At 40.9% G+C, this 15,917-nt stretch overlaps 1 protein-coding gene across 1 annotated transcript; it reads left to right on the top strand.

The window, feature by feature from the left end:
• The first annotated feature begins 736 nt into the window (after positions 1-736).
• On the top strand, positions 737-13,675 carry LOC134614504 (akirin-1-like). Its single transcript, XM_063458414.1, has 5 exons — positions 737-1,083; positions 8,921-9,064; positions 9,144-9,275; positions 10,632-10,703; positions 13,009-13,675. The coding sequence occupies exons 1-5, from the start codon at positions 888-890 to the stop codon at positions 13,017-13,019; spliced, it is 555 nt and encodes a 184-aa protein (XP_063314484.1). The 5' UTR covers positions 737-887; the 3' UTR covers positions 13,020-13,675.
• The last annotated feature ends 2,242 nt before the right edge of the window (positions 13,676-15,917 follow it).

The following is a 15,917-nucleotide window of genomic DNA, read 5'->3' as shown; positions in this document are numbered from 1 at the left end:
AGCATCTCCTCAAAAGATACATTGAATCAATGAATCTCTATGAGGAAAGTTCAGTGTCTGCATGTAGAGGGAGGAGACACTGAATGTTTGGATGCGTTTTAGGCAGCCATGACCCAGGAAGGATCTCTAACAGCCATCTGAGGAGTGGCCAGTGAAGTTATCACTAGGCTGTAATGTAAACACTGCATTTTCTCTGAAAAGACCGTATTTACAGCAAAACGCCTTAAGGGAATGAGTCTACTCACCAGAACAAATACAATAAGCTGTAGTTGTTCTGGTGACTATAGTGTCCCTTTAACTATTAGATTAACACCATTCTAGTGTGCCTTTGGGTATAGTTATGAAGAGGTTTATAGAGAGATGCCCTATGTCTAAAATGTTTCCATACAAGAAAGATAAAAAAATTAGGAAAAAAAACCCGGTGCCCCCTCCCATCCAGCAGGACCCAGTCACCGGGGCTCCTGACCTCTGACTGCAGAGCCCCGGGAGATGCTTTGTTTTGGCATGTTCCACTAGAGGAGAGAAGTAGGGGAGCGCTGCCATTTATTTCGGCTATTTCACATATTCGCGCAGCCTCCTTTACTCATAATTACTGTCATCGTCCTATGTTTTCTTGTTAGTAATCCAGTACACCAGACTCCCCACAAATAGGTGAATTAATAGTGGGGTGTGAGGGGGCTAGATGCTTCCATCTCCCCCTGCCGTGATGGTACCGCCCGCCCCGTGACGCCGTAGTCGCAGCAGTTGGCCGGCAGCCAGGCTCGGGTCGCCATTGTGATTCTCCGAACGCGAGCAGTTGTATGAGAGTGTCCGTGTGACGGTCTGAGCTCCCGGCTGATCTCGGTTCCCGTGTCACCCCGTTGTGTCCCGGCTGTTCCCCAGGCGGCATGGCGTGCGGGGCTACCCTGAAGCGCTCGGTGGAGTTCGAGGCCCTGATGAGCCCTCAGTCTCCCAAGCGACGGCGCTGCGTCCCCCTGCAGGTATCCCCGGCTCCCTCCAGCTCACAGAGGTGCGGCCACAGGACCGACACCCAGCAGGCTCAGCCAGCCCCACAGCTGGCCGCAGACCGAAGGCTCACCCCGGGTAAGGAGAAGAGGGGGGAGGGGGGGGGGCGACTATGTCTGTGTGTCTGTCCTCTAATGGGGGGGATGGATCTTACATGTCTGTCCTATGGGAGGGGGGATGGGGATCTGGCATGTCTGTCCTGTATGGACTGTATGTAGGGTTACAGTGGGTGGTGTCACCTATCTCTGCAGACCAGGATAAATGTACAGATTATAGAAACCGGAGGAAATACTGAGAATGCAAACACAGTCTTTCCTAATGTATGCTATCCACCTTAGTAGGGCCTTTTGTTCATTGTTAATTCGTAAGTGTATGTGTAAAAATAATGGTGTGTGTGTTCCTTTAGACTCCCTTTATTTGTCCACGTTTGTGGTGCAGCCTTATGGTACAATTGTTTTAAATTATTTTCTTTTCACATCTATCTACTCTCAAAATCCCATAATTATAAAGCAAAAAAAAAAACAGATTTTTGACAATTTAGCAAATTTCTTTAGAAGAAAAAAAGGAATGTCACATTAAGTATTGAGAATCTTTCCTATGACACTTGAAATTTAACATGGATGCATCGAATTTCTCATTCTTGAGATATTTCTACACTTTATTTTTCCTCTGGTTGACAAAAGGCAGAGCTTTTGTCAAGTCCCTGGTAGTCACTAGTGACACTTAGGGGGGGGGGGAGCTCTGTCTATGGAGGGCCTCACGGGATCCTCAACAGTCCTCTGTGTTGTACTCTTGCACCAGAAGAGCATATTGGTGGCTGCAAGATACCGATTCAAGTATGTATAACTCAACTTCCCCTGCACCCTGCGTCATCCGGTCACCCAGCCTATCAGTAACTGTCAAGGTTCTTTGCACGTTATGCAAAGACCTCAAACAGTGACAGAGCCACTTTAATTGGAGTCCACCTGTGGCAAATTCAGTTAACTGGACATGATATGGAATGGCACACACCTGTCTGTATGAGCTCCCAAAGCTGTGAATTTATATCGAAGCCAAAAAAAGACCATGAGGTCAAAGTAACTGCCTGCGGAACTCAGAGACAGAATGGTAGGTAGGCACATCTGGGCATGGTTACAAAAACTTTTTTTTTTTTTTTTTTTATATCATTAACGGTTCCCAAAAGCACAGTGGCCTCGATATTCTTAAATGGAAGATGCTTGGAACAACCAGGACTCAGTCTACAAACTGAGCAACTGGTTGAGATGTGCCTTGGTAAGAGAGGATGACCAAGAACTCAATGGTCAGTCTGACATCACGGTCGGACAACCAACATTACAACACTCCACCAATCTGGCCTTTATGGCAGACTGGCCAGACAGAAGACTTTTATCGCTGCAAAACACATGAACGTTTGCCTGTAATTTGTCAAAAAGCAGGGGCTCTCAAACTGTGAGATGATTCTTTGGTATGTTGAAATGAAGATTGAACTGTTTGGCCCCAATTCAAAGCATCATGTATGAGGAAACCTGGCACTGCTAATCACCTGTTCAAAACCATCCTAACAGTGAAGCGTTGTGGCAGAATCATGCTTTTTGGGTGTTTTTCACAAACTGGAAGACTGGTCAGGGTTGAGAGAGAGCTCCAAATATAGTGTAATCCTTAGTGGAAAAAGACTGGGTCAAGGTTCACTACTTCCAACAAGACTGATCCTAAGCACCCAGCCAAGACAACTCGAGGGCTTATGGACATCTCTGTGAATGTCCATGAGTGACTTGACCAGAGCCTGGACTCGAACCCAAATGAACATCTCTGGAGAGATCTGAAAATGGATGTTCACTTACAGTCTCCATCCAAGCAGACGGCTTGAGAGGATCTGCAGTAGGGGTTGACCGATTATCGATCTGGCCGATATTCTGTATTTTCAGCAATAACGGTATGGGCCAATAAAGATACAGATATTGCCGATAATGCAGACCAAGGCCGCCATCCCAGCAACTCCCTTCAGCTCCCCTGTCTAACTCTCGCGAGTCCCGCGGCCGTCAGCGCTTTGCTACATGTTATTATGCAAACCGCGAGAGTTATACAGGGGAGCTACTAGGAAGGTAAGTAGGAGTGTGCTGGGCCCCCTCCCTGACCACCGGACCACCAGGGAATGCCATATCCCCCCTCCCTGACCAGGGAAGTATGACCCCCCCCCCATTTTACACACATTACATACCTACACAAACACGCACTGCATTCACTATACACACACTCTGCATTCATTATATGCACACTAGATAAACACACACTCTGCATATGCAAAAAGATTGGAGGCTGTAATAGCTACCAAAGTTGCTTCAGCTACTGAATTTAGGGTCTGAATACATATGTCATTGTAATATTTCAGGGTTTTCTGCTTAATATATTTGCAGTGTGTGTCAAAAACCTAATTTTTTATTTTTTTTTGCGTATTGATATGGGGGAAAACAATTAACAATTGTAACATAATGCTGCAGCATTGCGTTTTCCTGGCACTATAGCTTCCCCCTCTGTCAAGTAGACAGCCACTAGTGGTGTAATTAACAATAGCAGGTAATCATTGCAGTTTATTAAAAACTGCAATAATTACCTGCTCAGGGTTAAGGGACCTGGGACAGTGCACGCAGAGTACTTTAATAAACTGAAGTGGTGTGGGTGCCTATAGTGTCCCTTTAATATGACAGATTAGTCATGTATAGCTGTTATTGAAAAAAACTTTTGGTCAAGGGCACACTTCAATAATATTCACATTTCCAAGGCACACCTAATTTTGTTTCTCTTTTTAACTTCCTTTATCAGCAGCATATGCAGTTAGGTCTAGACACTGGCACAAGTTTTATTTCGGCTGTTTACCAACATAAATTCAAGTTACAACTAAATAATGAATACGGGCTTGACATGCAGTCTCTCCGCTTTAATTTGAGGTTATTCACATCCAGATTGGAGGAAGGGTTAAGGAAGTACAACTCTTTAATAATTAGGGGGCTCTTTTTTTAAGGGACCCAAATAATTGACCAATTGAAAAATCAAAAGCTGTTTTATGGACAAGTGTGTGCTATTACTTAGTTATTTCTTCATCAATTAAGCAGGTAAAAAGGTCTGGAGTTGGTTCCAGGTGTGGCATTCGCATTTGGAAGCTGTTGCTGTGAACCCACAACATGCGGTCATAGGAGCTCTCAGTGCAAGTGAAACAGACCATCTTTAGGCAGCAAAACAAAAAATCCATCAGAGAGATAGCAGGAACATTATCAGTGGCCAAATCAGCTTTGGTACATTCTTACACAAAAAAAAAAACAAGGCCTGGATGTCCACGGAAAACATCGGTGGATGAACATAGGATCCATTCCATGGTAAAGAAAAACCGCTTCACAAGATCCAGCCAAGTGAAGAACATTCTCCAGGAGGTAGGCATGTCATTATCCAAGTCTACCAAAGAGAAGACTTCATGAGAGCAAATACAAAGGGTTCACAACAAGGTTCAAACCATTCATATGTCTTAAGAATAGAAAGGCCAGATTAGACTTTGCCAAAAAACATCTAAGAAAGCCAGCCTAGTTCTTGAACAGCATTTTTTTGAGAAACTGCAATAATTACCTCTAAAGGGGCAACTCCTCCTCTAGTGGCTGTCTACCAGACAGCCACTAGAGGGGCTTCCAGAATCGAAAACGGACCTTTGGTCTGCTATATGACGCTGGACGTCTTCACACCCTGCATGAGGACCTCCAGCGTCAGAATTTTCCCCTTAAAAAAGCATTGGATAATGCTTTCCTATGGGGAAAACCTAATGCGAGCGGGCCATTGCTGCGCATGTGCATTGTTTCCGCCGCTGGCTGATGTCGGCAGGGGAGGAGAGTGGGCGGAGCCTGACCCAGTGCCGAGGGACATCGGCACTGGATTCAAGTGACTGACTGGTTTTAACACCTTCAGCATTGCGGGGGAGGGAGGCACTGCAGGAGCCTATAGTGCCAAGAAAACGGGTTTGTTTTCCTGGCACTATAGAATCTCTTTAACTTTTTGGTAAATTAATTGTATTGATCCAAGTTAATTTTACCTGTGTCTGCATCGATTACATGCATTTTCACAGCAAAATTTTTTGAAAGGCATTAATCGGCAAATCTATGTACACTCAATGACGTAGGTTGTTCTCCAAACTTGAGTAATGCTTCACCTTGCATTGTGTATGTATATATAATGGTATATAACAAAGAAAGCTCTCTGTTTACTGTTAAACTAATCTGAAAAGTAATTATTCTGAATATGAAATCTTCACCTGGTTGCAAATATTAAACATTTTATAACCATCTGTAAATGAGTTTTTAGGTTTAAAGGAATACTATAGTCAATGCATTGGTCTGGTTGCAGTAGTCCTGCAATGTTAACCCTTCCATGTAAATATTTCCATTTTGTAGAAGCAGTAATGGTTACATGAAAGGGTTAACACACCTCTAGTGGCTATCTTAATGACTGCCATTAGTAGTACTTCTGCCTCCATTTTTTTTTCACATACATGAGTAGCAGTGTTGTACCTTGCTATGTATTTTTTGTTTTTTATCAGTGTATATTTAATTTTTTGTGTGTGTGTGTGTGTGTGTATATATATATATATATATATATATATATATATATATATATCTATCTCTCTCTGTGACCAGAAACCAGCCAAGGATTGCACAGTTTCAACCTTTTCGGTCTTGGCATGATGGAGTTTCTGGTCTGCAAGGTAAAGTCCATCTGATAGCGTATAGCTAGGTGTCAGAATTCTTAGAGAGACTTTAACTTATATACCAGAACTGGCGTCATGCTTATGAGACTCAAAAGGTTGAAAACTGTGTAGTGCATGGTCCTTTTGGATTACAACTCATGCTATAGTTAAAAAAAAAAAAAAAAAAAAATTAAAACGGCATTCATTGCTAAGGTTACCTGCAGAATTACAAAATGATCCTCTCTATACTCATCTGGGAGGTTATGGAAACATCATAGGTTTATTTCTTTGTCGAATAAGGACTTTCCTTAGTCCAACTTAGGATAGGCAGGGGACTTCTCTTTCACAGTCTCTTAAAGCTGTATGTCTAGCTTGAGGACATCAGAGCAAAGTGTTTAAGAACTATACAGCCCTTTTCGAGAAATGGGGCTTCGTGAACCTTAGAATATGGCAACCACCATAGACTGCAAGTTTTTGATGTAGAGAGAACCAGGTTGAAATGATGGGTTTACGGACACACCCCATTTTGTTTTCAGTCACTCACACTGCAACTAGAGGAGCTTTCTGTGTTTTGCAGCACTGATGTTCAGCATCTCCATGCTCTGCATGGAGGTACTGAATGTTCCCCATAGAGATGCATTGATTTAATGCATCTCTATGAAGAGATGCTGATTTGGGGAAGCAGCAGGAGTCCTTCTGAGTTAGAGATGGTACAGCCGAGAAAATGCAAACTATTGGGATTGCAGGCTGCTTCTGTTCTAAACCTTATGCAGGATAACCAATTGGAAAAATAGGGAATCAGAAGGCAGTTGGCCACGCTTATTTTTAAGGAAATGGCCACTTCCTATGATATTTGTTTAGTTTACATATTTTAATACTCGTATGCCTTTGTGACACGTGAAAAATATAATCAAATGTAGAAGTCCACTCCTCTTTATCCTGCATCTGGGCTTCTCCACTTTAGCTCTATGCCAAATACACTCTGTGCTCTACACCTGGCAGTCAGTATAGAGCATCTCAAATTCCGCCTTTCTTCCCAGATGTTTCTGAATTACAACTCCCATGATTCTTTGGCTACCTGTGTCATTCAAACCATTACTCGAGGCCATCAACAAACATCTGATCACCGAAGTTTGAGATTCCCAGCAGGAGAATAACACAATATTTTTATTAATACCATTTACAGTATTTACCCTGACCTGGTTTATGCCATTTTCTAAATCTTTAAAAGGGCACTATAGTCACCAGAACTACAGATTACTGTATTTGTTCTGGTGAGTAGAGTCATTTCCTTCAGGCTTTTTTGCAGTAAACACTGTATTTTCAAAAAACTGCAGTGTTCACATTACAGCCACTGACTCCACTGGCCTCTCCTCAGATGGCTACTAGAGGTGCTTCATGGGGAAGTGCTGCACACTGTGCAGCACTGCCATTCAGTTTATCCACCCTCTGCATGGAGACACTGAACTTTCCTCATAGAGATGCATTGATTCAATACATCTCTATGAGCAGATGCTGATTGGCCGGGGCTGTGTTTGACTTGTGCCTTATTTAGGAAGGCAAGGGGGGCAGGAGGCTAGATGGTGGTTCTAACCCTATATGGTCAGAGATACATGTTTGTGCTCCTCTAATAACAATTACTAGGGGCTTGGGGACCCCTAGTCACCTTGGAGGGGAGGAGATAACCATATAATTTAGGGCCCCCACGCGCCACTCAGGGGTGGGGGACGGGGGGGAGGACAATAGGTCTCTTCCCCCATTTCCCACAACCACTGCTCGGGGGGGGGGGGAACAGTAGGTCGCTAGGTCCCCCCTTCAGTTTAACAGCCCCCACTCACGTTGCTCGGGAGGGGGTAGATGAGGTTGTTTGTTTGTTTGTTTGTTTTTTAACAGTGAGCAGCCACAGGCTGCTCACTGTTTATTAGACATACCCCTACTAGCGATATAGCGAGCAGGGGCAGAATTTACTAATACGAAGTAATCTTTACTTCGTATTAGTAAATTTGGCTGAAAGACCAATTTAGGTTTTTCAGCCTTTTGGTAGATAGCTCCCTAATACCGTGGGAATTATGGAGTTATCTACTAAGCGGCTGCAAGCCGCAGCTCCAATAGGATCGGAGTTTCATTCATTCAAATGCAATTCCGATCCGAACAAAGTCCTGAATTGCATCCTAACACAAATGGAGAAACTGTTCTCGTTCTGTTAGGACGCAATTCGGTAGTTTTGCCAGCGTGACAGGACGTTCGGGGAAAAGTGAAAGGAGGCTTCGTGGGAACACAGAGGATAGGGGAGAATTGTGGTAAAATTTCTATGACCACCGGAAATGAAGCACACTTTGCTCCTCCGCTGGTTAGAGATGGTCAGGCGTAGGAAACCTCGATAAGACAAATAGTCCCTACTTTGTCTTATGTTTTAAAGAAAACTAGAGCAGACAGGAAGAAATGACGAACAGATCCTGACAGAGGAGGAGAAGAGGAATCGATTTTAAAGAAAGGTAAGTTCGGCATGACAGTGCTGCTTTAATGCTATACAAATAAAGAATTAAAAATATCAGTGTTTGTGTGGGGTTTTTTTTTGTTTTTTTTCAATAAATTCTAAACTCTCCTTTTAAACGGCAAAAAAGACAAAACACCCTTCTCAGACCATATCTACAGCAAAACAATCCTTCTTAGACCATACCTACAACAAAAAATAAACTCCCTTTTCAGACCAAGTTTAAAGCCTCCTGTTTTTGGTTTTCAAGTCTGATCTCATCCCAACTCTCAGAGCATGGTGTATTTGAATTGCAAAAGAGGAAATGTCTCCTCTCCTTTATGTCAGAAAGAGAGAGCAACAGTGTTATACATGTTATAAGGTCCTTGCATTCTTAGGTCTTCCTGGGCTTTAAAGCACAGCTTGTAGCTCTAACCACGGTCATTAGGCCAGGAGAAACAGTTCTCATGGTATGTAGAAGCAATAAATGAATAAAAATCAGATATCTATGCACAAAGTACTAAGGTAAATTGACACCAGATCCAATTTATCTGTCCCCGTGGCAAGATTTGTCTGGTCCTAATGTATTAATTTGTGGGGTTTTTTGTATATATCTGTCTTGTATATCTCAAATCGATAAGCATTAATTTATTTTTATTTAAGCCTGACTTCAAGGTTAAGTATTTTGGTGGACTACTAACACTGAAAATCTCTTTCAGAGCAAATCTTTCAGAATTTAAAGCAAGAATATACACGCTATCAGAGGCAAAGACATTTAGATGAAACTTTTAGTCAAATTGAATCTGGATCATCACTTGATGGACAGGCCAGTTTTTCACCGCTCGCAACACCAGCTTCTCCAGGTAATTTGAATCAATCTGTCTGTTTATTCTCTGTATGTCAATTTTATTCTACATTTTCTGATAATACATTTCCAACCAGGTTCACTGGGAAAGAAGGACCAACCAACATTTAGCCTGCGACAAGTGGGAATGCTGTGTGAACGGCTTCTTAAGAACCATGAGGAAAATGTAAGGGAAGAGTACGAACAGATTCTCAACACAAAACTAGAAGGTCAGTCACATATATTTATAGTACTGCACTTTATGTAGAAGGTGGGTATTTCTGTTTGTGTGTGTGTGTGTGTGTGTGTGTGTGTGTGTATGTGTGTGTGTGTGTGTATGTGTGTGTGTGTGTGTATGTGTGTGTGTGTATATATATATATATATATATATATATATATATATATATATATATATATATATATATATATATATATTCATTCTAAGGAAGAAGAGGATTTGAAGTGTTGAAAACCAATCTCCCTCTCTCATGATTTTTGTTTATTTATTTTTTATTATTAGGGGATATATGCGTAGTGTTTACAGATTTTCAGTGTCTAGATAAGTCTCTGTAGTAGACAATTGTGCTGTTGCAGTAAATCCTATGACCTTCAGTAGTTTAAATCCTCTGTGTGCCTGTCCTTGGATGCTACATAATGGCTCAACTTTTGTTTGAGGTGACATTTGCAATACTTGAATATGTGTTGAATCTTTACCTCCTTGAAGTATTGTTAAAATGTGTATATAAAAATTAAAGGAATATTCTGTTACCACAGAAATTCCAACCTAGTGATTATGTCCTGATCAATCGTTACAGATAACTCAATATCAAGGCTACAAATAAATTTATTACAAAACCTCAAACCCCTCTCCCATGTGTTTCAGATGAGGGTGTATTTCAAACACTAAAATGTGTCAGGCACGCCTACCCACCCCAACTTATTGAGCACTTTCACAATGTAATTTGATTTGTTATTGCACTTTTTTTTTTTTTTTTTTTTTTTTAACTTTATCTTCTTTTTGGGGGGGGGGGGGGGGGGGGGGAGAGGGGGCTGCGTGTTAAGCCCTGGACAGTCCTAGTGCTGGTCCACTGACTGTTTTCAGTCTTGGAGCCTTGTAAATAATTTATTTTGAGTATGTGAAGAAATGCCTGCCAGATTTTATTTTTTTTTCTTGAACCCTTTCTCGTCTTTGCCCTATGTGAATTGAGAAACCATTCACCATAATGAGGAAATTATTTATATTCGCACACCACTCCACTCATGGACAAGGCGGTGAATTTATCCCAGTGCTTATGCGATCTTAAAATGCCTGCTCTGTATATGATATTCAGACTGTGAAATACATAGCGAAGTGTCTGGGATGTCTTCAAAAGCTGCTCACATAAAATGTTATGTCTTCAAATAAGCTTAATGCATGCCGCTAAAAGTCATATCTCAGATCAAATAGGGATGTAATTATGTAAAGAACCACAAATGACTGTGCTGTGTAGGTTTTCTTGTCTGTTTGAGAGAGAATTTTTTTGCAACCGTAAGAGAATACATGCTTTTATTTGGTTTTATATGTGTGCCTTATTGTTTTACTGCAGAACAATATGAATCCTTTGTGAAATTCACACACAACCAGATTATGCACCGATATGGAACAAGGCCTGCCAGCTGTAAGTATATTTTTCTCTTAAGGATTAAGATACTTTGTTCTTTTTAAAATGCGTTTTATTGGGGGCGGAGCCTGACCGGGAACCAAGATGGCCGCATAAGGCACGAGTTCCCGAGACCGAGGTCCTGGTGGCCTCGCTCTCCACGAGACGAGGTGTCATCTTCCACACAGAGACCCGTAGACTCTGCCTCAAACGGACTCTGTGACCCAAACCTACCTGAAGGTGCAAAGTATTACGAGGAAACACCCCTGTTGTCTTGCACTCCACGGTATAAATCCAATACCAGGGCCGAGAAGCATCCCGGGACCAATTCCCATCAAGCCCTACAACACCAGGGCTGACGGGTCCTATACCGTTCTTTTTCAGGACACACCTACACCTCTCTACACAATGCCAGCTAGCATAACCTGCATTTCCATCAACTGTAAGGGGCTCAACAACCCCTCAAAACGCAACCAACTTATGCGCTGGGCCAACTGCACTGGAGCGGACATAATCCTCCTCCAGGATACTCACTACTCCAGTGCGTGCCCATTTCCTCTCTTTAGCTGACACTTCAGAACCTGCCAATTCCAACATGGGCAAACACAATGGGGTGGCAATACTGCTACGGAAAACATGGCCCCTACAAGTCACCGATGCCTCACACAGTAGCATGGATGATCAGTCCCGCAAAATTCGCAATCACCACTATATATGCACCCACACACCCGGACCTGCAATTCTGGCTCGCCCAACAAGCACACCTTAGCCTATACCCACGTCACCACAGAATCATAGGGGGGGACTTTAATGCCACGCTTTCCTCTTTCCAATCCCAGCCACTGCCCCAACCCTCCAGATCAGCTAAGCTAATGGCTGACTTCATAAATCAGACAGAGCTACTAGACATCAGGCACCACCGAACTACACGAGACTTCACCTTACTCGCACCCACACCACACATACTCCTGCATAGACTACTTCCTTATCTCCCCGTCCATCCTTCCCCACACAACCATGACTGCAATTGGCAACATCACATGGTCCGACCATGCAGACCTCTTCCTACAAATCCAACTACCACAAATCTCGCACCCCTGGTCGTGGCAGAACTCCGAACAGAACTCACACATTACTTCCACACAAACAAAAATTCGGTCCAATCACACGCAGTCTTGTGGGCGGCCCATAAAACGGGGATCAGGGGATCCCTTATTAGCATAGCCACCGCACACAAGAAGAAACAAATAGCCTACATAGAATCATTACTATAGACGATCCGACAACTGGAATCCCAACATCAACAGTCCCCCACACAGGACCTCGCGACACAGCTCCAAACCCAACGCGAAGCTCTTAAAAAGACTATGGCGAAAGATGCAATGAAAGCATTACAATGGACAAAACAAGTGTTCTACGAGAAATACAGCACACGATTCTAGCCCGTAGACTGTGCAAACGCATCCAAGCCAAACAAATCACCTCCATTCTAACCCCACTTAGGACAGCCTACTGACAACCCCAGCAACATTGCAGAGGTTTAACCAGCAACCACTACCCTCATAATGGTATATCATCTCCTTTAAATAAGTTTTCCTTTTTACCCCTTTTCTTTTTCACCCTCTTCCATGTTCATAGTTCAGTTACCCTACAAAATACCATGGAGTCACAAACAAACCCAAAAATCAGCAGGGAATGCCCACAGAGAAAAACCACAGCCCCAGGAACACCTGGACAATAGGGACACAATGACAAATCAAACGCAAAAATGTTCAAGTATACAACTCCAGCAAAGCTAATTACGATCTGAACTCACAACGTTGTTAAATTGTAAGATGAATGCATGCGTATAACCCTGTGAAAGGTTCCTCTGTAACAAATGACTCTATGCAAAACCTAACTAATAAACAAAGTTGTTTTTTTTGTTTTGTTTTTTAAATGTGTTTTATTAGAACAAAATTATGTAATAATGCTTGCATATCTGCAAAAGAAATGGGCTGTTGATAATCCCCCTGCAAATTTTGTACTATTTGACTATTGTATGTCGGGTAGTAACCTGCAGGACAAATTCTATTGCAATCACTGTCCATAACATTTATGATTTTTAAACGTAAAGATTCATTCTTACAGGTGGTTATCTTTCATATTTGCAACCAGATTAAGATTTCATATTTTAGAATAAAAATTTGTGGGTTAATTTAACACTTGTAACTGATTTTTGTTATGTACTTTTTCTGAATTTTGTGTATCTTTTATATAAAATATATTCTACTGTTAGGTTGTATTGGTAATGTAATAAAGATTATATCCTGTTTCTTTGCAGATGTTTCTTGAAGTTATCCTTTTGCTGTATGGATTGTGAGCTTTGATGTCAAGTTTGACTGCTCAACATTGCAACCTTTTCGTTATCCTCAGACTTTTATTATCCATTTTGGCTGCCTTGTGTCTTTTTTGGAAATGCAAAAAAAAATAAAAATCAGTCTCTTCAAACTCCACAGCCCTTCCTATTTTGTTTGCTCAATTTAAGAGATGATCTGCCAAGGACTTATTTTGTTGTAGAAATGTTTCAATTAGCTTCATCTGGTCACTCCCTACCTTTTACTGCCAATACAATTGACAGTCTCTCTATTTTTTTCTTTCCATATATTTTATTGTGAAGTTTGCAAATACGTATGGACTGCTTTTGATGCACAGCAGTCATGTTTAAGAACATTTGGGGTTCTAAAAACAATATAAATTAAAAGGCAATGCAGGCCTTATCTAATGTACTCTGTGAATAGTGGTTTTGTAATCTGATTGCTATATGCATAAATACACAATATATTCTCATGTATATATTTGCTCTCCCTCCCCCATTTTTATTTGTACACTATTGACTGTTAAGACATTTGTGCTTGGAAACCTACTGGGACACAGAATTGTGTTTTTAATGTTGTTGCATTTGTTTTATATGCATATAATAATCATAAAATTCATATTGACTGTTTAAATAGTTTCATTTCTTTGATGGAGGTGAAATATTGGTGACAAAAATGCAATATTGTGCCTACACTTTAACTTTGCACTTAAAGTATCTTGCTAGGTTTGTTATGTTGAACAATAATCTGAATTTATGGAATTGTGTTCATTTTGTTGTAAAAAAAAAAGTGCTATTTTATTGCACATTAAACCTTTTATACACTGTTGGGTAGTGAAGAGTGTTAAGGGGTGGTACATGATAAGATGAGTGTAAAGGATTTCCAACCTAAAGTGTGGAGTGTAACTTTTAACGTTTCATCTATCCATATATCTCATGATTATTGGGTCCTGTTTTTATACAGTTTGTGTAAATTGCTTTTCATAGTGGTTAGACACACTCCAAATGTATAAAGCTCTTCAAGCATTATATGAATGTGTATATACTATGTAAGATTGTGTTATATATATACATATACATACACATTGTATTGAGACCCCATCACTTTTTAATTAATTTTTTTTTTTTTTTTTTGCTGCCTTATGCTATAATTGTTTAAATGTGTATATATATATATTTTTATATCAATCTACACTCAATATCCCATAATGGCAAAGCAAAAAAAATTTGACACCATTGTCTTAACTGCCTTCCAACAGGCTAATAACTGTAGGTACACAGCCAAGACAATGCAAGAGTGTAGCTTAGGGACAACTCTGTGAATGTCTTTAAGTAGTCCCAGATTGGAACCAAATCGAATATCCCTGGCGAGGCCTGAAAAATACTTTTTACAGACTGTCCCCATCCAACCTGACAGAGCTTGAGAGGATCTGCAGAGAAGACCGAGAAAACATTACCCCAAACTTGTCGCATCATTCTGAAAAAGATTAAGGCTGGAATCTCTGCCAAAAAGTGCTTTAACCAAGTACCGAGTTAAGGGTCTGAATACTTATATCAATGTGGTATTTCAGGTTGTTTTTTTTTCCCCTCTCGCTTCCATATATTTTATAATGGTGTCAAAAACCTGTTTGTGTTTAGGTTTTTTGTTTTGTTTGTTTTTTGAGGGGGGGGCGGGTGTTTATTATGGGGTATCGAGTGTAGATTGATATGGAAAAAGTATTTAAACAATTGTCATATAAAGTGAAAATTAAGGGATGTGAACACTTTATGAATGTACTGTGTGTTTATAATATATACAAGGCTGTACTGTAGATTTTAGGGGAGGGGGGGGGGTTTCCCTGTCCTATTTATTATCTGGGTCAGGACTAACCCCAGTGTATATGCTACCATGGTTAGCCAGGAGATATAAATATACTCGCATCCGAAAATACAGACAAGACAATTGATTATTTTATTTTCAAACTTTTTTTTATTGTCATGAGTTATTGTTATATTAAACAAAATATTCACAAATATTACTTTGTAGATAGGAAGTTAAAAACTGTGTATTTTACATCTTGCATGAACTTTTTGTTTAAAAGACGTGTAAAGAAGGAGAAAAATAAAAACAATTAAAATATAACCTAAAACCAAAATAACTGAGATATGCTCTGTTATGTTTCCTGGGTATTTGAGCACAAAGTTAAAGGGATACTATAGTCACCAGAACAACTACAGCTTATTGAATTTGTTCTTCTGAGTAGAATCATTACCTTCAGGCTTTTTGCTGTCAACAGTCTTTTCAGAGAAAATGCAGTGTTTACATTACAGCTTAGTGATGACTTCACTGGCCCCTCCTGGGTCATGGCTGCCTAAAATGCATCTAAACATTCAGTGTCTCCACCCTCTGCATGCAGACACTGAACTTTCCTCATAGAGATTTATTGATTCAATTCATCTCTAGGAGGAGATGCTGATTGACCAGGGCTGTGTTTGAATCATGCTGGCTCTGCCCCTGATCTGCCTCTTTCTTAGTCTCAGCCAATCCTGTGGGGAAGCACTGTAATTGGATCAAGCCACCACATCTGATGTCAGCAGACTGCTTGTTTTTAGTTTTTTTTTGGAGGCAAACAGCATGCAGATCTACAGCTTCTTGCTTGAATACAGTAAAATGTTTATATATATATATATGGAGCCATGAGGCCCTGGGGGGCTAGATGGTAGTTTTAACACTATAGGGTCAGGAATACATGTTTGTGTTCCTAAACCTATAGTGATCCTTTAACGAAATGTAGGGGGCAACAATATTGTGGTGTCATATTGGTAAATTTGTATTATGGAGCTATGCGAGGTTGGCCTGTGTTTGTTTTTGTTTGTGTTTTGGCCAGTGTTTGTGA

The sequence above is a fragment of the Pelobates fuscus genome, chromosome 1 (genome assembly GCF_036172605.1).
Source record: "Pelobates fuscus isolate aPelFus1 chromosome 1, aPelFus1.pri, whole genome shotgun sequence".
NCBI classification, from domain to species: domain Eukaryota; kingdom Metazoa; phylum Chordata; class Amphibia; order Anura; family Pelobatidae; genus Pelobates; species Pelobates fuscus.
This window is presented reverse-complemented; position numbering and strand designations above follow the sequence as displayed.

What these genes read in the sequence shown, in the direction of transcription:
- LOC134614504 (XM_063458414.1), top strand. Translation starts at nt 888, where the DNA reads ATGGCGTGCGGGGCTACCCTGAAGCGCTCGGTGGAGTTCGAGGCCCTG. An exon ending in CGCAACACCAGCTTCTCCAG is followed by an intron (nt 9,065 to 9,143) that starts GTAATTTGAATC and finishes ATTTCCAACCAG; the next exon opens with GTTCACTGGGAAAGAAGGAC. An exon ending in TCTCAACACAAAACTAGAAG is followed by an intron (nt 9,276 to 10,631) that starts GTCAGTCACATA and finishes GTTTTACTGCAG; the next exon opens with AACAATATGAATCCTTTGTG.